General features: G+C 46.9%; 1 protein-coding gene, 1 long non-coding RNA gene and 1 pseudogene across 2 annotated transcripts in view; 1 reads left to right on the top strand and 2 right to left on the bottom strand.

Moving 5' to 3' along the window:
- The first annotated feature begins 1,385 nt into the window (after positions 1-1,385).
- The window catches only part of LOC139274983 (uncharacterized), a 48,130-nt gene continuing 27,727 nt past the window's right edge, over positions 1,386-21,788 (top strand). The window contains exons 1-2 of the long non-coding RNA XR_011595643.1: positions 1,386-1,424; positions 18,967-19,026. This is a non-coding gene — a long non-coding RNA (uncharacterized lncRNA). The remainder of the gene's footprint in view (positions 1,425-18,966; positions 19,027-21,788) is intronic.
- LOC139275363 (U2 spliceosomal RNA) lies at positions 3,699-3,901 on the bottom strand (annotated as a pseudogene).
- pros1 (protein S) overlaps positions 4,017-21,788 on the bottom strand; it is an 89,355-nt gene continuing 71,583 nt past the window's right edge. Inside the window, exons 12-15 of the mRNA XM_070891799.1 lie at positions 12,060-12,228; positions 10,143-10,303; positions 7,131-7,362; positions 4,017-5,147 (exon numbers count right to left, since the gene is read on the bottom strand). Of these exons, the coding sequence (XP_070747900.1) occupies positions 4,996-5,147; positions 7,131-7,362; positions 10,143-10,303; positions 12,060-12,228 (714 nt within the window). The 3' untranslated portion in view covers positions 4,017-4,995. The remainder of the gene's footprint in view (positions 5,148-7,130; positions 7,363-10,142; positions 10,304-12,059; positions 12,229-21,788) is intronic.

Genomic DNA, 21,788 nt, shown 5'->3' with positions numbered 1-21,788 from the left:
AGGTAGATTGCTCTCCCTTTGTTCTCGTGATCTGGTCTGGCCACTTTCTCAGTTACCCTGACAACGGAGGGGCTTCTACACCTCCTCACAGAGGCTGCATTCATCTACCTGGGAGATTAGACACAAGCAATTTGCATCCCCTCCCCCACCCCACCCCTCAAATCACCCCAGCCCCTCCATCACAAATCATACTTACCCCACCCCACCACTCCCTCACATCCCCTCCCCCATCCCACCCCTCAAATCATACTTCCCCCACCCCACAACTCCCTCACATCCCCTCCCCCACCCCACCCCTCAAATCACCCCAGCCCCTCCATCACAAATCATACTTACCCCACCCCACCACTCCCTCACATCCCCTCCCCCATCCCACCCCTCAAATCATACTTCCCCCACCCCACAACTCCCTCACATCCCCTCCCCCACCCCACAAATCACCCCAGCCCCTCCATCACAAATCATACTTACCCCACCCCACCCTCACATCCCCTCCCCCACCCCACCCCTCAAATCATACTTCCCCCACCCCACAACTCCCTCACATCCCCTCCCCCACCCCTCAAATCACCCCAGCCCCTCTATCACAAATCATACTTACCCCACCCCACCACTCCCTCACATCCCCTCCCCCACCCCACAAATCATACTTCCCCCACCCCACAACTCCCTCACATCCCCTCTCCCACCCCACCCCTCAAATCATACTTCCCCCATCCCACAACTCCCTCACATCCCCTCCCCACAACTCCCTCACATCCCCTACCCCACCCCCACAAATCACCCCCTCCCCCACCCTCCGTGCCCCAACAAATCACCCTCCCCCATATGTTTCGTGCGCTAGAGATGGTGGATGGAAAAGCAAGAGGTTGTAGCAATGAAGTCATTCCTGTAGTTGTTAATACAGTGAACCATTGATTTAAGAAGAATTTACCCCAAATTAGCAGTTTTAAAATCTGCAAGTATTGAACTGCACAAAATAACCAGTGATTAATATGTGCTTACTGACTTACATTGGCTCCCAGTCTGGCAACGCCTTGAATTAAAAATGTTCACCCTTGTGTTTAAATCCCTCCCTATTTCTGTAATCTCCACAACGCCCCGCCCCCGAGATGTCTGCGCTCCTCCAATTCTGACCTCTTGCACACCCCTGGTTTTAATCGCTCCACCATTGGTGGCTGTGCCTTCTGTTGCCGAGGCCCCAAGCTCTGGAATTCCCTCCCTAAATCTCCGCCTCTCCTGCTTTAAGACGCTCCTCCAAACCTACCTCATTGACCAAGCTTTTGGCCATCTGTCCTAATATCTCGTTATGTTGTTCGATGTTAAATTTTGTTTGATTGGGATGTTTTACTACGTTAAAAACGCTAATTAATTACAAGTTGTTGTTATAAGCGGTGCCCTTGTAATGGATTCCTATGGTAAAGGTAAGCACTGTGTAATGGCGGGTGAAGACAGTCCGCCGGCAATCTTCAGCTGACTGGCGACAGAGCGCCAGTGCTCGTCTCTCACTTCACTCTCTAATAACTTCACCGCGTGCCTTAGCACAAGTGTCATAAAAATATCGCTGAGTTGTGAATAAACAGACAGCAGGATACTGCCCCAAGCCAGAGAGGAGCGCACAGCTTCTGATCTCCAAGCCCACCCTGAGGGCACTGAGGGAAGGACGAACGGGTTCCTGGGTGTGGGCTTCACCAAGTCCCCCAGAATGATCACTTGTGCTGCCCGGAGACCAGTGTCACCAGATAATCCACACCCTCAGCAGGCCAGTTCCGTATCTAAACAGTGAGTGGTAAAACCAAAAAGCGAAGGAACCTATATAAAAAAAATAGCAACTCCCTCTCCTAATTGTTAACAGAACCTCCTCACTCAGCTCATTGCACTTTAACCAGGTGTGAACAGCTGGTTGAAACTGCTCGAAGACCCGATAGCAGAGCCTTTTAAACGAGAAAGTACTTATTGAACGGCCCCAAATAACCGGTGGTTTAACACATTAATAGCAGTACCTTTGTACTGCTGATGGTAATGGGAAATGGTCAGTGCCATCTGCCCGATATCGATGTGAACAGAGCAGTGGTGGGGACTGTAGTATTTAGATGTGTAGAAAAACATTAGAAAACAGCCGATAACTGATCAGTGATGAAGGGAATGCATTCTCCAGGGATACGATGTGATTTGCTGTGCAATAGTTTCAAGGTTGCACTCAGAACCTCTTTACGTGCTGCACAAGTGCCTGTAAAGAACCTTGGGACGTTTTACTACGTGAAAGGCATTACATAAATGTAAGCTGCTACTGTACAAGGAGCCATAATATGTCCATAAGGAAAACACAGTGTACATGTAATAATATTCATTAAACAAACATCATTAACAATAACAATTGTTTAAAAAAAAAACCTGCAATTTGTGGAACATAAGGCAGTTTTTTAAAAATACTGCAAAAACCTTCATAAAGTTCTCTATGTAATTGTGTAGCCGAGCACCAATGTGAAGGAAAAGAACAAGACACAAGACTTGCGTTTATATAGTGCCTTTCATGACCTCAGGACATCCCAAAATGCTTCAGACTGTGAAGCACTTTTGAAGTACTGTTGTAATGTAGGAAGCCAATTTGCACACATCAAGCTCCCACAATCAGCGATGTGATGACCACATCATCTGTTTTTTTTAAGTGATGTTGTTTGAAGGACAAATATTGCCCAGGACAGCGAGTCTTCTTCTAAATAGCGCTGCTGTATTTTTACATCCACCTGAGAGTTTAATGTCTCATCCGAAAGACAGCACTTCCTCAGTACTGCCCCTCCAACAGTGCAGCGCTCTCAGTACTGGCGCTCCCTCAGTACTGGCGCTCCGACAGTGCAGCATTCCTTCAGTACTGCCCCACCCACGGTGCAGCACTCCCTCAGTATTGCCCCTCCGACAGTTTAACACTCCCTCAGTACTGCACTGGGAGTGTCAGCCTAGATTTTGTGTTCAAGTCTCTGGTGTGGGACCTGAACCACGACCTTCTGACTCTGAGATGAGAGTGCTACTTCCCACTGAGCTACAGCTGACAGAGGTAAACTTTTTCGTAATCAGTGAATAATGGTTTTAGCCTAATATTGGTATTATTTTTCCAAATTGTACAAGGCACACAGTTCAATACAGTTTTAGTTTAATCAAACACATACATTGACAGTTTTTTAAAAATCATAGAATGGTGATCTTATTGAAACATATAAGATAATGAGGGGGCTCGACAAGATGGATGCAGAGGATATTTCCATTCATAGGGGAAACTAGAACTAGGGAACATAGTTTCAGAATAAGGGGTCGTCCATTTAAAACTGAGATGAGGGGGAATTTCTTCTCTCAGAGGGTTGTACATCTGTGGAATTCTCTACCCCAGAGAGCTGTGGAGGCTGGGTCATTGAATATATTTAAGACAGAATTTTGAGCGATAAGGGAATAAAGGGTTATGGGGAGTGGGCAGGGAAGTGGAGCTGACTCCATGATCAGATCAGCCATGATCTTATTAAATGGCGGAGCAGGCTCGAGGGGCCAAATAGCCTACTCCTGCTCCGATTTCTTATGTTCTTACGTTTTTTTTTGTGAAATTCGTAGCCAATCGTTCCAATTCTTTGTCAAATCACAAACGCCAGAGGTCACCTTGCACACGCCAAGGATCACTCTGCGCCAATGCTCTTAGCCAAAAGGCCTACAGCCACTGCACCGTTCCTGGAAGTACTGAAATACCAGGTTCGTGCCATGGAGGTGGATGGGTCAAGCCACCCCACCCACCTCCTGTTTACAAAAAAGCAAGCATATACCTTCCTGATCCAGGGAGAACCACCCGGAGGTCATGGTGGCTACTCCCCTGTCAGGTCAGTTACGCATGATCTTAGCCAAAAGGCCGAGAAGCGATGTCTCTCTTTTCCCCCCCCCTCCGTCTCTCTTTTCCCCCCCCCTCCGTCTCTCTTTCCCCCCCCCCCCCGTCTCTCTTTTCCCTCTCTCTCTCCCCCCTCTCTCTCTCTCCCCCTTCTCTTATGTTCTTATGTTACAGTGCAGGAGGCTATTTGGCCCGTCAATCCCATGCCAGCTCTCTGAAAGAGCGCTTCAGCTAGTCCCACTCCCCTGCCCTTTCCCAGTAGCCCTGTAACATTTTATTCCTTCAGGTACTTATCAAATTTCCTTTTGAAAGCAACGATTGAATCTGCCTCCACCACCCTTTCAGGCAGTGCATTCCAGATCATAACACTCGCTACGTAAAAAAGTTTTTCCTCATGTCGCCTTTGGTTCTTCTGCCAATCACCTTCAATCTGTGTCCTCTGGTTCTCGACCCTTCTGCCAATGGGAACAGTTTCTCTCTATCTACTCTGTCTAGACCCCTCATGATTTTGAACACTTCTATCAAATCTCGTCTCAACCTTCTCTGCTTTGAGGAGAACAACCCCAGCTTCTCCAGTCCAACCATGTAACTGAAGTCCCTCATCTCTGGAATCATTCTTGTAAATCTTCTCTGCACCCTCTAAGAGCTTCACATCCTTCCTAAAGTACAGTGCCCAGAATTGGACACAATACTCCAGTTGAGGCCCAACCAGTGTTTTATAAAGGTTCATCACAACTTCCTTGCTTTTGTACTCTGTACCTCTATTTATGAAGCCCAGGATCCCATGTGCTTTTTTAATCGCTTTCTCAACCTGCCCTGCCACCTTCAATGATTTGTGCACACTTACCCCCAGGTCTCTGTTCATGCATCTCCTTTTGATTGTACCCTTTAGTTTATATTGCCTCTCCTCGTTCTTCCTACCAGTCCTAGAATTTACACTTCCTTTTTTAATCTAATTGTTATCATTCAGCACAGCCCATACTTTTATTGTTAAATTCTACATATATACCAGAATATTTGTATAATGTACAGTTACTGCCTGTGAGCTTTAGAACAATCTCCACACAGTAGCACACAATGATAAGTAATGTTATGAATATTTACTACACTGAAAGAGTGTATGACAGACTTTAATCCTTTCTCTCCACCGACGGGCATGAGTGGGACTGGATGTCATTGTGCTTGTGACTGGCTTCATCCAAGTCAATAACCTCATTGTTGATCTCTATTTCAAGACATCCGGTGAAGGAGGCTGTGACAGGTGTGGAAGTAATTGGAATAACTGTAAACAAAAGATTGTGACAGCATTATTAGTCACTAAAAGATAACAAATGAAGGCGATTAAATCTGGAGCAATATACACCGATTAAAATCCTTTTGGGTTGGACACAATCATCCACTCAAATCAATAGATTTGACTATTCCAACGCTCTCCTGGTTGGCCTCCCACATTCCACTCTCCATAAACTTGAGGTCATCCAAAACTCTGCTGCCCATGTCCTAACTTGCACCGTTCGTCCATCACCCCCGTGCTCGCTGACCTACATTGGTGCCCGGTTAAGCAACGCCTATTTTAAAATTCTCATCCTTGTTTTCAAATCCCTCCATGGCCTCGCCCTCCCTATCTCTGTAATCTCCGCCAGCCCCACAACTCTCTCAGATCTCTGCACTCTTCCAATTCTGGCCTCTTGCGCACCTCTGATTTTCATATTTCATCCTTGCCTTCAGCTGCCAAGGCCCTAAGCTCTGGAATTCCCTCCCGCAACCTCTCCGCCTCTTACTTCTCCTTTAAGACACTACTTAAAAACAACCTCTTCGACCAAGCTTTTGATCACCTGCCCCAATATCCCCTTATGTGGCCTGTTTACAACACTCCTGAGATACTACATTAAAGGCACTGTATAAATACAAGTTGTTGTTGTTGATAATCCCCCCCAGTCCATTCAAATCAATAGCCTGGGGATGTTACGCATTGATTTGAATAGAATGAGGGATCACCGATGAATTTGAATGGACTGGATTACTTTAAGGGTCTTAAGGGGATAGGAGTCATGGGAGTTGGCACTGCCTACTTGGGAAGGATATTCATGTTGTTGGCACGCTGCTCCCAGTTTTCCCAACTAGCAACACAGGAATAGGAGGAGGCCATTCAGCCCCTTGAGCCTGTTCCGCCAGCCTGGTCTCCAGTCGTCTTGGTAATCCTTGCCACTGGACCTAGCTCTGTCAAGCCCGTGTGGTGGCTGGTGTGCAACGGCCACCACACGTTAAAAAAATCCACGCAGAGGCATCTTCCACCCTTGAGGATGTAGTTCGGGTCCTTCATTGAAGCACCTGTGAACTCATCCTCTTTTTGGCGTGGAAGCAAGTCATCCTCGTTTCGAGGGACCGCCTATGATGATGAGACCATGGCTGATCTGTATTTCAACTCCATCTACCTGCCTTGGTTCCATATCCATTAATACCCTAACCCAACAAAAATCTAACAATTTTGAAATTAGCAATTGACCCACCCCACCCCACAGCCTCAGCAGCTTTTTGAGGAGAGAGTTCCAGATTTCCACTGCCCTTTGTGTGAAGAAGTATTTCCTGACATTCACCCTGAATGGCTCTAATTTTAAGGTTCTGCTCCCTTGGTCTGGACTCCCCACCAGAGGAAATAGTTTCTCTCTGTCTACCCTATCAACTCCTTCCATCATCAATTAAATCACCCCTTAATCATCTATACTCAAGGGAATACAAGCCCAGTCTGTGCAAGCTGTCCTCATCATTTAACCCTTTTAGCCCCGGTATCGATCTGGTGCATCTGCGCTGCACCCCGTCCAAGGCCAATATATAACATAAGAATTAGGAGCAGGAGTAGGCCATTTGGACCCTCGAGCCTGCTCCGCCATTCAATAAAGTCATGGCTGATCTTCTACCTCAACTCCACTTTTTCGCCCTACCCCATTATCCCTTGATTCCCTTAGTGTCCAAAATTACTTTCAGTCTTGAATGTAGTCAACAACTGAGCATCCACAGGCAGCTGAGGTAGAGAATTCCAAAGATTCACCAGCCTCTGAGTGAAGGAATTCCTCCTCATCTCAGTCCTAAATGGTCGGCCCCTTATTCTGAGACTGTGACCCATGGTTTTCGACTCTCCAGCCAGGCGAAAAATTTGTGTCTGTGTTGATTGTGTACGAGCCCCATTGGAAACAGGGGTATTGGGAAAATGTACTCCCTGGTGTCTACTGGGAGCAGTTCCCATTTTGCTGCTACTTTCTGTTACCTGGTAATCCTCCCAGTGTGGTATTGATTGATTCCCGCATCGCCTGGTCCAATGTGGCCAGTTGCTTCCTCAATCCCAAGCTGTTTAAGTGGCTCCCGCAAGTGATTCCATCCACCTCCCACAGGATCTCCTCGGCAGTTATGGTGAGATGCACTGAGTGACGTTCTCCATCGCACAGATATAACCCTTCAGTGCTGGACACAATCTCGTGCTCTACAGCCAGAATTAAATGCTGATGAAGAACAAAGCAAAGAAATAAATTCAGAGGTCAAGAAATTCCATATCTTTCGGCTAAGATTACAGGGCGTTTTTGAGGAGTACCACCGATGATTTGGAAGCATCGAGCAGAGGTTGGAGAGCGAGGGAGTGAGGAGGAGCCCAGTGTTAGAGGAGGGAGGGGCGAGGAGTGAGGAGGTGTTCGCGTAGGGAGGGGAGGGAGTGATAGGCGAGGAGGAAAGTGTTTGGGGGGAGGGGCGAGGTGTGAGGAGAAGGTGTTCATAGTGGGAGGGGCAAGGGGAAAGTGTTTGAGGAGGGAGGGATGAGGAGGTGTTCGTAAAGGGAGGGGCGAGGGGTGAGAGGAAAGTGTTCAAGGAGGGAAGGGGTGAGGGGAAAGTGTTCAAGGAGGGGAGGAGCGAGGGAAAAGTGTTCGAGGAGAGGAGGAGCGAGGGAAAAGTGTTCGAGGAGGGAGGGGCGAGGGCAAAGTGTTCGAGGAAAGGAGGAAGCGAGGGAAAAGTGTTCGAGGAGAGCGGGGCGAGAGGAGAGGGGAAAGTGTTCGAGGAGGGGAGGGGAGGGGCAAGAGGAGATGGGAACGTGTTTGAGGGGGAGGGGGGATGGGCGAGGGGAAAGTGTTCGAGGAGGGATGGGGAGAGGGGGAAGTGTTTGAGGGGGAGGAGGGATGGGCGAGGGGAAAGTGTTTGAGGAGGGGAGGGGCAAGGGGAGAGGGGGAAATGTTGGAGGAGGGATGGGTGAGGGGGAAGTGTTCGAGGAGGGGAGGGGCGAGGGGAAAGTGTTTGAGTAGGGATGGGGTGGGGAGTGAGAAGGTGTTTGAGGAGGGGAGGAAGTGAGGCATGAGGAGATCAAGTAAGTAGAAAGGGCGAGACCATAAAGAGGTTTGAAATCAAGGATGGGAATTTTGTAATCGACACACTTGGGACATGGGGAGCCAATAGTCAAGGGATTAAAAACCTTTCACACCTGTAATATCCAGAAGAAAACTCTGTCTCGAACTTCAATGAACCCTTTCCAAGAGGAGGATGTGCAGCAAAGCAGAATGCCTGCCCCTCCCCCCCCCTCCCCCCCACATTCCGCTTTGGGCTTCCCATGGCCCCATCCCAAATCTGTGGGTACAGGCTCACTCGAGTGAACAGGCGGGGTCTCGGATCTGCAAGCTGCAGACTCCACTGGGAGGTCTGAGCTCACACAGACTACCTCTGGCAGTTATCCACTTTGGGGGCAAAAACGCGAAGATAGAATATTATCTGAATGGCAGCAGATTAGGAAATGGGGAGTTGCAACGAGACCTGGGTGTCATGGTTCATCGGTCATTGAAGGTTGGCATACAGGTACAGCAGGCTGTGAAGAAGGCAAATGGTATGTTGGCCTACATAGCTAGGGGATTTGAGTATAGGAACAAGGAGGTCTTACTACAGTTGTACAGGGCCTTGGTGAGGCCTCACCTGGAATATTGTGTTCCGTTTTGGTCTCCTAATCTGAGGAAGAACGTTCTTGCTATTGAGGGAGTGCAGCGAAGGTTCACCAGACTGAATCCCGGGATGGCAGGACTGACATATGAGGAGAGACTGGATCAACTGGGCCTTTATACATTGGAGTTTAGAAGGATGAGAGGGGATCTCATAGAAACATATAAGATTCTGACGGGACTGGACAGGTTAGATGCGGGTAGAATGTTCCCGATGTTGGGGAAGTCCAGAACCAGGGGACACAGTCTTAGGATAATGGGTAGGCCATTTAGGACTTAGATGAGGAGAAACTTCTTCACTCAGAGAGTTGTTAACCTATGGAATTCCCTGCCGCAGAGAGTAGTTGATGCCAGTTCATTGGATATATTCAAGAGGGAGTTAGATATGGCCCTTACGGCTAAAGAGATCAAGGGGTATGGAGAGAAAGCAGGAAAGGGGTACTGAGGGAATGATCAGCCATGATCTTATTGAATGGTGGTGCAGGCTCGAAGGGCATAATGGCCTACTCCTGCACCTATTTTCTATGTTTCTATGGTGGAGATTGGCTACAGGTCTTCTTGAAGTACAATCCTTACGCTTGAAGGAGGTGTAGACCATGGCCCTCATCAGCCTGAAGGAGTGCTTTCTGGCCCTTCTTCCAATGGCAATTGATCTGCCTGGGATCTTTCTGTGTATTTTAGGCCCCAACTGTAGGCCCAGAACAAAGCCCACACCTGCCCCAGTCAGAATTTTCAACTTTCTAACTGAACAGGTCTCAGTTTAACGTCTCAACCGAAAGACAGTGCAACGCTCCCTCAGTACCTCACTGGAGTGTCAGCCTAGATTATGGTCTCAAGTCTTTGAGGTGGGGCTTGAACCTATGACCTTCTGATTCAGAGGAAAATGTGTGTCATGTTGGGGAGTCCAACCAATCTATTGTAGGGAACATTTTTTTCTTTATTCATTCTCAGGATGTGGGCGTCACTGGCAAGGCCGTCATTTATTGCCCATCTCTAGTTGCTCTGGGAGGTGGGTGGTGAGCCACCTTCTTGAACCGCTGGTAGTAGGTTAGATACAACTGAGTGTGTTGCTCGGCCATTTCAGAGGGCAGTTAAGAGTCAACCAAGGTGGACATTAGTTGGGTTTTTACGACAGTCTGACAGCTTCATTGTCACTTTTACTGACACAGCTTTTTATTTTCAGGCTTGTAAAAGCTGAATTAATATTCTAAAGCTGAAACAGTGAGATTTGAACTTGTTTTCTAGATTATTAGTCCAGTAATGCAACGATTACACCACTGTACCCCTAAGAATTATTGACTAAAATAAATTACCTGCTTTCCCACTGTAGTTGTTGAGTGGGCTTCAGTTAAGGCGAGTGACAAAGGGACCTTTTCCCCATTGACTAACGCAAGTAACACACCAGTGTCTTTTGATGGACGAACACGGAGATTCAACTTAACCTTCCAACCTCCAACACTGTTTTCTGTCGTACCTGAAAGAATAGGAAACAGAGACACCATTTTAGAAAGAAAGAACTTGCTTTGATATCATGCCTTTCACAACCTCCAATTCCCTTTTGAAAGTTGCTATTGAATCTGCTTCCCTTTCAGGCAGCATACTCCAGATCACAACAACTCGCTGCGTAAAAAACTTCTCCTCATCTCTCCTCTGGTTCTTTTGCCAAACCTTAAATCTGTGTCCTCTGGTTACCGACCCTCCTGCCAATAGGAACAGTTTCTCCTTATTTACTCAATCAAAATATCTTCAGGATCTCCTGAATAACTAGACTGGCATTCCGTGTATTAACAAAAATACTTGTTCTTGTGATATGGGCGACGCTGGCACTTACTGTATAAGAACATAAGAATTAGGAACAGGAGTAGGCCATCTAGCCCCTTGATAATGCTCCGCCATTCAACAAGATCATGGCTGATCTGGCCGTGGACTCAGCTCCACTTACCTGCCCGCTCCCCATAACCCTTAATTCCCTTATTGGTTAAAAATCTATCTATCTGTGATTTGAATACATTCAATGAGCTAGCCTCAACTGCTTCCTTGGGCAGAGAATTCCACAGATTCACAACCCTCTGGGAGAAGAAATTCCTTCTCAACTCGGTTTTAAATTGGCTCCTCCGTATTTTAAGGCTGTGCCCCCTAGTTCTAGTCTCCCCGACCAGTGGAAACAACCTCTCTGCCTCAATTTTGTCTATCCCTTTCATTATTTTAAATGTTTCTATAAGATCATCCGTCATCCTTCTGAACTCCAACGAGTAAAGACCTAGTCTACTCAATCTATCATTATAAGGTAACCTCTTCATCTCCGGAATCAGCCTAGTGAATCGTCTCTGTACCTCCTCCAAAGCTAGTATATCCTTCCTTAAGTAAGGTGACCAAAACTGCACGCAGTACTCCAGGTGCGGCCTCACCATTACCCTGTACAGTTGCAGCAGGACCTCCCTGCTTTTGTACTCCATTTCTCTTGCAATGAAGGCCAACATTCCATTCGCCTTCCTGATTACCTGCTGCACCTGCAAACTAACTTTTTGGGATTCATGCACAAGGACCCCCAGGTCCCTCTGCATCGCAGCATGTTGTAATTTCTCCCCATTCAAATAATATTCCCTTTTACTGTTTTTTTTCCAAGGTGGATGACCTCACATTTTCCGACATTGTATTCCATCTGCCAAACCTTAGCCCATTCGCTTAACCTATCTAAATCTCTTTGCAGTCTCTCTGTGTCCTCTACACAACCCGCTTTCCCACTAATCTTTGTGTCATCTGCAAATTTTGTTACACTACACTTTGTCCCCTCTTCCAGGTCATCTATGTATATTGTAAACAGTTGTGGTCCATCCCTAGGTGACGATGATGGGCCTTCTCCTTGATCCGCTGTAAATATGACTTGCTTGCAGTGATGTAAAATACAATGTAAATAGAAAGACATTTGGATTTTTACATTGTGGTATTTTCCAAATCTCCAATCAATTGAAGCACAGATTGGAGAATTGGGAACGCAATTTGCCAAGCTCCCAATCTTCGAATCAAAACAGAAAGAACCTGCATTTCTATAGTGCCTTTCACGTCCTCAGTGTGACCTAAAGCACTTTACAGCCAACGAATTGCTTCAGAATTCACGAGCACTGAACTCTCGCATAATTTTCTGATCCCTGCTCCCATCAAGTGAGACTCCACACTGGGAGCAGAGTCACTTAAAAACTCCCCCATAAAGAGTTAGTCATGCCACTTACTGTAGTTTAACGGAAACATCGCATATCCCCTGCCAGGGAAGTAGGAACCCTTCTCTACATTCTGGTAGCACTGCTTGGTTTTTATATTCTGAATGACGTCCTCAATTCCGGCAGATCCTTGATTCATCCAGCTCCACCTGCGCATGCACCCGTCTAACCGAGGATTCATCTAGAGAGGTTTAGTCCAGAGTAATTACTGAAGTTAAAAACAGAGAAAGGTGTGTGCTCTCTTATACAATAGATGCAGTTTGGGATGTGATCTGATTAAGGTTTGGCAATGAGCCCAGTTTGATCGTATCTTACGTCCACAAGCATTTCTTAAAATGCTTTGAACCCATCAGACCCGATGGTCTCACTGCTGATCCCAATCACACACTTTGAAGCATTTTCTTTTCTTGTGTAAGATCTGTAACAGTTCCAATATTTCCCAACAAGCCTCTCCCAGTCCTGCTCTGACCCCCATCTGGGGACAGGCAATTCACTGGATTTTATCCCGAGATTAATTCGCACAGACACCGAGGTTCCTATTCAAAGCCTCGTCCCAGGAAGTTTCAATCAGGAAGACTCTTTGGCCGAACTGTCTTTATTTTGAGATCATTCAACATCTCAAAACATTTCACAACTTTTAGTTGTTCTTGGGATGCAGGCGACACTGGACAAGGGAATCTCTATTGCCCATCTCTAGTTGCCCGAATGCATTGAGCCGAGCACAGAGCATGGAACTGGAGTCATGTGTAGACCAGACCGGGTACGGATGCAGGTTCCCTGAAGGACACTGATGAACCAGGTGGATTTTTACAACAGTCCGGCAGCTTCATGATCACTTCTCCGGTGCCAGCCCAGAAATGACCAAATTTGCTGAACTGAATTTCACGACTTGCCATGGTTGGGAATGGGATTTCAAGTCGCAACCTCGGAGTTTCTCCTTCAATACCAGAACCACCAGGTTGCTGTATCCAGGAAAATGACAGATTTCTTAAAGAGCAGAACAGGGCATTTAAAAACTGAGACTCGTGCAATTCAGTGGAATAAATTCACATCAACTTGATTCATTAAAACTGGCATTAAAGTAAATCAGCCATTACCTATTGTATACCACTAGATATCCCACATACATTTTATAAATGCACTCTCAACCGCCCAAGTTACATTAAAGACAGATTTACATTTAACAGGTCTGTGGGAAATCTCTGAGAACCCTTCAAACAAATTACTTGTTTGCAAGATCCCAGAACCAACGGTGTTGGTTAAGGGAGGAATACTGGCCAAGACACCTGAGGAACTCTCTTGCTCTTCTACATTCACCTTAACAGGCAGACATCTGAAAGACAGCACATCCGACAGTGCAGCGCTCCCTCGCTACTGCCCCTCCCTCCGACAGCGCAGCGCTCCCTCAGTACTGCCCCTCCGACAGTGCAGCGCTCCCTCTGTACTGCCCCTCCGACAGTGCAGCGCTCCCTCAGTACTGCTCCTCCGACAGTGTAGCACTCCCTCAGTACTGTCCCTCTGACAGTGCAGCACTCCCTCAGTAATGCCCATCCGACAATGCAGCACTTCCTCGGTACTGCACCTCCCTCCGACACTGCAGTGCTCCCTCAGTACTGCCCCTCAGACAGTGTAGCGCTCTCTCAGTACTGCCCCTCAGACAGTGCAGCACTCCCTCAGTACTACACTGGGGTGTCAGGCTCAGATTATGTCCCTCAGTGGAAGCTTGACCCCACGACCTTCTGACTCAATGGCGAGTGATACTGACTGAGCCACACTGATAAAAGGAAACTATAGTGTTGGTAAATGGGAACTTTTATCAAGTCATTGGGAGCACCAATTGCTTTATGTTGAAGGAGTAAATCCCCAAGACAATAAGTCTTGCTGGCGGGGAGTGTAGATTGGAGAATCGTGACTACGGTATTGTCGCCATATCGCCAATCTGTGCTGGAGCTGCCTCACAAAACAAACCCTCGAGTCTTCAAAGTCTTTGATAGGAGAAACATGAAGAAAAATATTAAACAGTTCTATTTATTTGCTACTATTTGAGAAGACGAACGTGTTGGTTCTTGCCAACATTCACAGTTTGTGTGAAACTGTGCCTTGAAATTCGCATGGCCAGACTTTTATTTTGAAAGCACCTGGTTCACCTCTCTCTTGACTGACCTCACTTCCCAGAATCGTCAGTCGCTTAATTGGAATCTGACCATCTCTCCCCCACACTGAGCAAGGTCAGTGTTCAGGGATATATTTTGAACTAAGTACTGGCATTCATTTGCAGTACGGAATATAAAGAACCTTAGTTAGATCACACCTGGAGTACTGTTCAAATCTCCATTTAAAAGGAAGATATAGAGGCACTGAAGAAAGTGTAAAAAAGATTTACAAGGATGATACCAAAACTGAGAGGTTATAATTACCAGGAAAGACTGAACAGACTTGGGGCTTTTTTCTCTAAAAAAGAGAAGGCAGAGGGGTGACCTAATAGAGGTCTTTAAAATTATGAAAGCTTTCGATTGGGTAGACATAGAGAGGCTATTTCCTCAGTGGGAGAGCATTTTGGTGCTAGTGATCATAATTCAGTAAGATTTAGGGTAGTTATGGAAAAGGACAAAGGTGGACCAGGAATAAAAGTTCTCAATTGGGGTAAAGCCAATTTTGCTGAGCCGAGATGGGATTTGGCCAAAATGGACGGGAAACGGCTATTTGATGGTAAATCAGTGTCAGAGCAGTGGGAGGCATTCAAGGAGGAGATCCTGAGGGTACAGAGCAAGTATGTTCCCTTAAAGAAAAAGGGTGGGGCTAACAAATCTAGAGCCCCCTTGATGGCAAGGGGCAAACAGGGAAAAATAATGAAAAAAAGGGAAGCTTATGGCAGATACCGAGAACTCAATACGGCAGAAACTCTAGAGGAGTACAAAAAGTGCAGGGCTGCAATTAAAAAAAGATATCAGGAAAGCAAAGACAGAGCATGAAAAAATGTTGGCAAGTAAAATCAGGGAAAACCCAAAGATGTTTTATAAACACATTAAGAGCAAAAGGATATATTCTTATGTTCTTATAACTCAAGAAAGAGTGGGGCCTATTAGACACCATAAAGGAAATCTGCGTGTGGAGGCAGAAGATGTGGGTATGATTCTTAATGAATACTTTGTATCTGTTTTCACAAAAGAGAGGGGCGATGCAGACTTTGCAATGAGGGAGGAATTTGTGAAATATTAGACGGAATAAACATAGTGAGAGAGGAAGTATTAAGGGGCTCAGCAGCTTTGAAAGTGGATAAATCCCCAGGCCTGGATGAAATGTATCCCAGGCTGTTAAGAGAAGCAAAAGAGGAAATAGCAGAGGCTCTGACTATCATTTTCTAATCCTCTCTGGCTACAGGTGTGGTGCCAGACGACTGGAGGACTGCTAATGTTGTACCTTTGTTTAAAAAGGGAGAAAGGGATAGACTGAGTAATTACAGGCCTGTCAGCCTAACTTCAGTGGTGGGAAAATTATTGGAAAGAATCCTGAAGGACAGGATAAATCTTCATTTGGAAAGACATGGATTAATCAAGGACAGTCAGCACGGATTTGTTAAGGGAAGGTCATGTCTGAAGGTTCACCAGATTGATTCCCGGGATGGCAGGACTGACATATGAAGAAAGAATGGATCGACTAAGCTTATATTCACTGGAATTTAGAAAAATGAGAGGGGATCTCATAGAAACATATAAAATTCTGATGGGATTGGACGGGTTAGATGCAGGAAGAATGTTCCCGATGTTGGGGAAGTCCAGAAACGGGGTCACAGTCTAAGGATAAGGAGTAAACCATATAGGACCGAGATGAGGAGAAACTTCTTCACTCAGAGAATTGTGAACCTGTGGAATTCTCTACCACAGAAAGTTGTTGAGGCCAGTTGGTTAGATATATTCAAAAGGGAGTTAGATGTGACCCTTACGGCTAAAGGGAGCAAGGGGTATGGAGAGAAAGCAGGAATGGGGTACTGAAGTTGCATGATCAGCTATGATCATATTGAATGGCTCGAAGGGCTGAATGGCCTACTCCTGCACCTATTTTCTGTTTCTATACTTCTATGTTTAAAGTTCCGTAACTTACAGGGCTATGGACCAAGAGCTGGAAAGTGGGATTAGGCTGGATAGCTCTTGGTCGGCCGGCACGGATATGATGGGCCAAAATGGCCTCCTTCCGTGCTGTAAATTTCTATGAGTCTATGATTCACCCAGTATTGCCCCTCTCTCTTCTGTCTGCCACATTCTCTCTATCCCACTCCCTTCTTTTTTCTTTTACTCTCTCTATTTTTCTTTCTTTGTTTCCTCTCAAGTCCCATCCAGGAACTTGAGCACATAAATCTAGGCTGACACTCCAATTAGTGCTGAGGGAGTGCTGCTCGAGTGCTGCTCTGTCTTAGATGCCGTCTTTCGGATGTGACGTTAAACCAAGGCCCTGTCTGCCCTCTCAGGTGGATGTAAAAGATCCCAGGGCACTATTTTAAAGAAGAGCAGGGAGTTATTCCCGTTGTCCTGACCAACATTTCTCCTTCAATCAACACACCAAAAACAGATTATCCGGTCTTATTCACATTGCTGTTTGTGGGAGCTTGCTGTGTGCCCCACATTACAACACTTCAAAAGTACTTCATTGGCTGTAAAGCACTTTGAGACGCCTGGTAGTCGTGAAAGGTTTTATATAAATGTAAGTCTTTCTTTCTTTCACTTCATATATCTATATCCCTTTGCAGACGTTTTGTGTTCTCCTCACAGTTTACTGTCCCATAGATTAAAGGCACTACTTCAATGCAAGTTGTTTTAGGTGTAATCCAGATGACAGCAGATGGGTGAAGTGTCATTAAATCATAGAATCATGGAAGTTTACAGCACGGAAGGAAGCCATTTCGGCCCATCATATCCGTGCTGGCCAACAAGAGGCTATCCAGCCTAATCCCACTTTCCAGCTCTTGGTCCGTAACCCTGTAGGTTACGACATTTCAAGTGCACATCCAAGTACTTTTTAAATGTGGTGAGAGTTCCAGACCCACCACCCTCTGTGTGAACAAATTTCCCCTCAAATCCCCTCTAAACCTCCTACCAATTACTTTAAATTTATGCCCCTTAGTTGTTGACCCTTCTGCTAAAGGAAATAGGCCCTTTCTATCACTATATCTAGTCCCCTCATAATGTTATACACATCAATGAGGTCTCCCCTCAGCCTCCTCTGTTCCAAGGAAAGCAAACCCCAGTCTATCCAATCTATCCTCATAGTTAAAGGAGAGGAAATGCAGATTAAGAAAAGCGATGGTGAGGTGGTGAGGAGATGTCTACTGTCTAGGCCTGGCCCCTGGGAACATTCTGTCCCCGGAAGCTCTCAGTAGGGGATGTTTGGACATTAAACTGATCTCGTCAATGATTTCACAATCACGGGCCGTAGAAGCAGAAAACCTGCACATGAAAGTGCAAAGAAAGGAAGCACTTGGAAAGGATCGAGAATTGGCTGGCGAACAGAAAGCAGAGAGTCGGGATAAATGGGTCCTTTTCGGGTTGGAAATCGGTGGTTAGTGGTGTGCCACAGGGATCGGTGCTGGGACCACAACTGTTTACAATATACATAGATGACCTGGAAGAGGGGACAGAGTATAGTGTAACAAAATTTGCAGATGACACAAAGATTAGTGGGAAAGCGGGTTGTGTAGAGGACACAGAGAGGCTGCAAAGAGATTTAGATAGGTTAAGCGAATGGGCTAAGGTTTGGCAGATGGAATACAATGTCGGAAAGTGTGCGGTCATCCACCTTGGAAAAAAAAACAGTAAAAGGGAATATTATTTGAATGGGGAGAAATTACAACATGCTGCGGTGCAGAGGGACCTGGGGGTCCTTGTGCATGAAACTCTTTTTGGATGAATCCCAAAAAGTTAGTTTGCAGGTGCAGCAGGTAATCAGGAAGGCGAATGGAATGTTGGCCTTCCTTGTGAGAGGGATGGAGTACAAAAGCAGGGAGGTCCTGCTGCAACTGTACAGGGTATTAGTGAGGCCGCACCTGGAGTACTGCGTGCAGTTTTGGTCACCTTACTTAAGGAAGGATATACTAGCTTTGGAGGGGGTACAGAGACGATTCACGAGACTGATTGCGGAGATGAGAGGGTTACCTTATGATGATAGATTGAGCAGACTGGGTCTTTACTCGTTGGAGTTCAGAAGGATGAGGGGTGATCTTATTGAAACATTTAAAATAATGAAAGGGATAGACAAGATAGAGGCAGAGAGATTGTTTCCACTGGTCGGGGAGACTAGAACTAGGGGGCACAGCCTCAAAATATGGGGGAGCCAATTTAAAACCGAGTTGAGAAGGAATTTCTTCTCCCAGAGGGTTGTGAATCTGTGGAATTCTCTGCCCAAGGAAGCAGTTGAGGCTAGCTCATTGAATGTATTCAAGTCACAGATAGATAGATTTTTAACTAATAAGGGAATTAAGGGTTATGGGGAGCGGGCGGGTAAGTGGAGCTGAGTCCACAGCCAGATCAGCCATGATCTTGTTGAATGGCGGAGCAGGCTCGAGGGGCTAGATGGCCTACTCCTGTTCCTAATTCTTATGTTCTTATGTTCTTATGTATGACTCAAAAAAAAAGTCCAACCATTTACTTTCAAATGATGTTCATCAACACAATCACCGTGGCCTGAACGTTATTGTGAAAACCCAATCTGCTCCCCGGAACATGCCATTACTTCTGGTTACGAGATGTGAACCTGGTCAATCACCAACACGTATTGACTGAAAACAACAGAACATTTAAAAGACTCTTTTAAAAAAAGGGGTTTGCAAAATGAAACTCCCAAAAGGCAAGGACGTTCTTCGAGAATCCTGGGGTTGTCCAATTTTAAATACGTTACTGACCTCAAGTGACTATTTCTACATCTACAGGGACATTCTAGTATCGGAATGAAGGGTGACAAGGGAGAGCTGGGAGACCCTGGGAAGCGGGTGAGTATGCTGCAGTGTGACTACTTATTGTTTCATTCATTCTCGGGATGTGGCCGTTGCTGGCAAAGCCTGCCCGTCCCTAGCTGCCCAATTTAAAAGAGTTGAGAAGGAATTTCTTCTCCCAGAGGGTTGTGAATCTGTGGAATTCTCTGCCCAAGGAAGCAGTTGAGGCTAGCTCATTGAATGTATTCAAATCACAGATAGATAGATTTTTAACCAATAAGGGTTATGGGGAGCGGGCGGGTAAGTGGAGCTGAGTCCATGGCCAGATCTTGTTGAATGGCGGAGCAGGCTTGAGGGGCTAGATGGCCTACTCCTGTTCCTAATTCTTATGTTCTTATGAAGCGGGGAGACTGACAGGAAGTGCATGGGTCAGGGGATTTTTTTTCTGTTACACGCTCTGAACATCTGGTCTCTGGGTGGGGGGGAGGGGGAGGTGACACGTGAAACGTGTAGAGAGAGAGAGCGCACCGAACTGAACGTTGACCCACAGAGCTGAGTCATGCACGGGGGTGGTCTGGCGGGGGTGGGGCCTCTAGATCAGGGGCTGCTGTGTCTGGGTGAGAATTTTTTTATCATTGCGTAAACTAGGTGATGGGCTGAGACCCAGCAAGTCCTGGGCCACCATCACCATGATGCCGAGAGTAGGAGAGAATGATGTGGGGTGGGGGGAGGAGGAGGAGGGGGGGGGGGAGGAGGAGGAGGAGGGGGGGGGAGGAGGAGGAGGGGGGGAGGAGGAGGGGCTGGGAAGAGGCGGGGCGGGAGGGCTGAAGTGATTAGTTGACGGCAAGTTTGTTTTTTGCAACAAAAACGTATGGACTGTGGGAGGGAACAGGAGGGGGAGGTAAGGAGTCACGTAGCCTTGAAGTTGTAGGAAAGAATGACAGAGAATTGGGCTTTTTTGTGTCAGCTGTGACCCAGTGGGCAGTGTCATGTATGTGACCTTTATTTAACAACACTGCAATACTGTATATACATAAGAAATGCACACCTTGACCACAGGGGGTGAACTTGTGGGAGACACTCCTCACCTGGTCATCCAGGTATATAAAGGGAGGTCCCACGCAGGGTCATCACTTCTTAGTTCTGCGAATAAAGGTTCAGGTCATAGAGTAACCTTATCCATAGACTGTGCCTCATGTGGATTTGTGGTATTGTGTAAGGACTTTACATTGGCGACGAGAAATGGGAATCAATGACCCATGAGAATGGCCACCAGCAGCACAGATGAACGGTACTGTGTTGGTGAGGACTGGGACGATTTCATTGAGAGGCTCCAGCAGAGTTTTGTCACGAAGGACTGGCTGGGAGACGCAGCGGCCGACAAGTGAAGAGCTCATCTGCTGACCAGCTGTGGATCTAAGACTCACGCGCTCATGAAAGACTTGCTAGCACCCAAGAAGCCGGCGGACAAAACCTTTGAAGAGCTCAGCAAACTAACCGGTGAGCACCTCAAACCAGCGAGCAGCGTACACATGGCCCGACACAGATTCTATACCTACCGATGTCGGGAAGGACAGAGCATACCGGATTTCGTTGTGGACCTCCGGCGCTTGGCCAGCCTCTGTAAGTTCACAGACGCCTACAGGGGGGGGGAGATGCTGAGGGATTTCTTTATTAAGGGCATCGGTCATGCTGGGATTTTCAGAAAGCTAATTGAGACCAAGGACTTGACCTTGGAAACGGCGGCGTTGATGGCTCAGACTTTCATGGCTGGGGAGGAGGAAACCAAGATAATGTACGCGCACAATTCTGCCTCCAACGTGGCGATGGATCAGGGAGTCAATATCATAAACGCGACACATTTATGCCCCCCCAGTGGACAATGCGGCCCGGGATGGGGCCATTGACACCCACTGACAGGGTGCTCAAGAGCAGTCCAAGGGACAATCAACGAGGAATGCCTTGTAACAGCTCTTTTGTTCACAACAATGGAAATCTCAGTTCATGCTGGAGGTGTGGGGGCAGACATGCTGCCAGGACTTGCAGGTTTCAACAGTTCGGCTGCAGAAATTGTAACCTCAGTGGCCATTTAGCCAGAATGTGCCGAAAGCCTGTAACCAGGCTAATATACGAGGCGGATGAACCAGATGAGGGGTCTGCGAGGCAGGAAGACGCTTGGGGCAAATCAATGGACGCTGAAGTTCAGCGGGTTCATGTGGCAAACATTCACAGCTCATATACCAAAACGCCAACCATGATGATGAAAGTCCTATTAAACAGCATCCCTGTATGCATGGAGCTGGACACGGGGGCCAGCCAGTCACTCATGAGTGTTCAACAATTCGAAAAGCTGTGGCCACTCAAAGCCAGCAGACCCAAACTAGAACACATTGAGACACAATTACGGATGTACACTAAAGAAATCATTCCAGTGCTAGGCAGTGAAATGTTGGCGGTCACACACAATGGATCGGTGAACTGGCTGCCGCTCTGGATTGTCCCGGGCAATGGTCCCGCACTGTTGGGGAGGAGCTGGTTAGCTGAGATGAACTTGAAATGGGGGGATGTGCACGTCATGTCATCTGTGGAGCGAAGTTCATGCTCACAGGTCCTACAGCAATTTGAATCACTATTTCAACCTGGCGTCGGGTCGTTCAAAGGTACCAAAGTAGTGATACGCATCACCCCGGACGCCAGACCAGTGCACCACAAAGCCAGAGCTCTGCCGTATGTGATGCGGGAGAAAATTGAGAGCGAGTTGGACCGGTTGCTGAGAGAGGGCATCATCTCGCCCGTTGAATTCAGCGACTGGGCAAGCC

Source organism: Pristiophorus japonicus, chromosome 10, assembly GCF_044704955.1.
Source record: "Pristiophorus japonicus isolate sPriJap1 chromosome 10, sPriJap1.hap1, whole genome shotgun sequence".
Lineage (NCBI taxonomy): Eukaryota > Metazoa > Chordata > Chondrichthyes > Pristiophoridae > Pristiophorus > Pristiophorus japonicus.
This window is presented reverse-complemented; position numbering and strand designations above follow the sequence as displayed.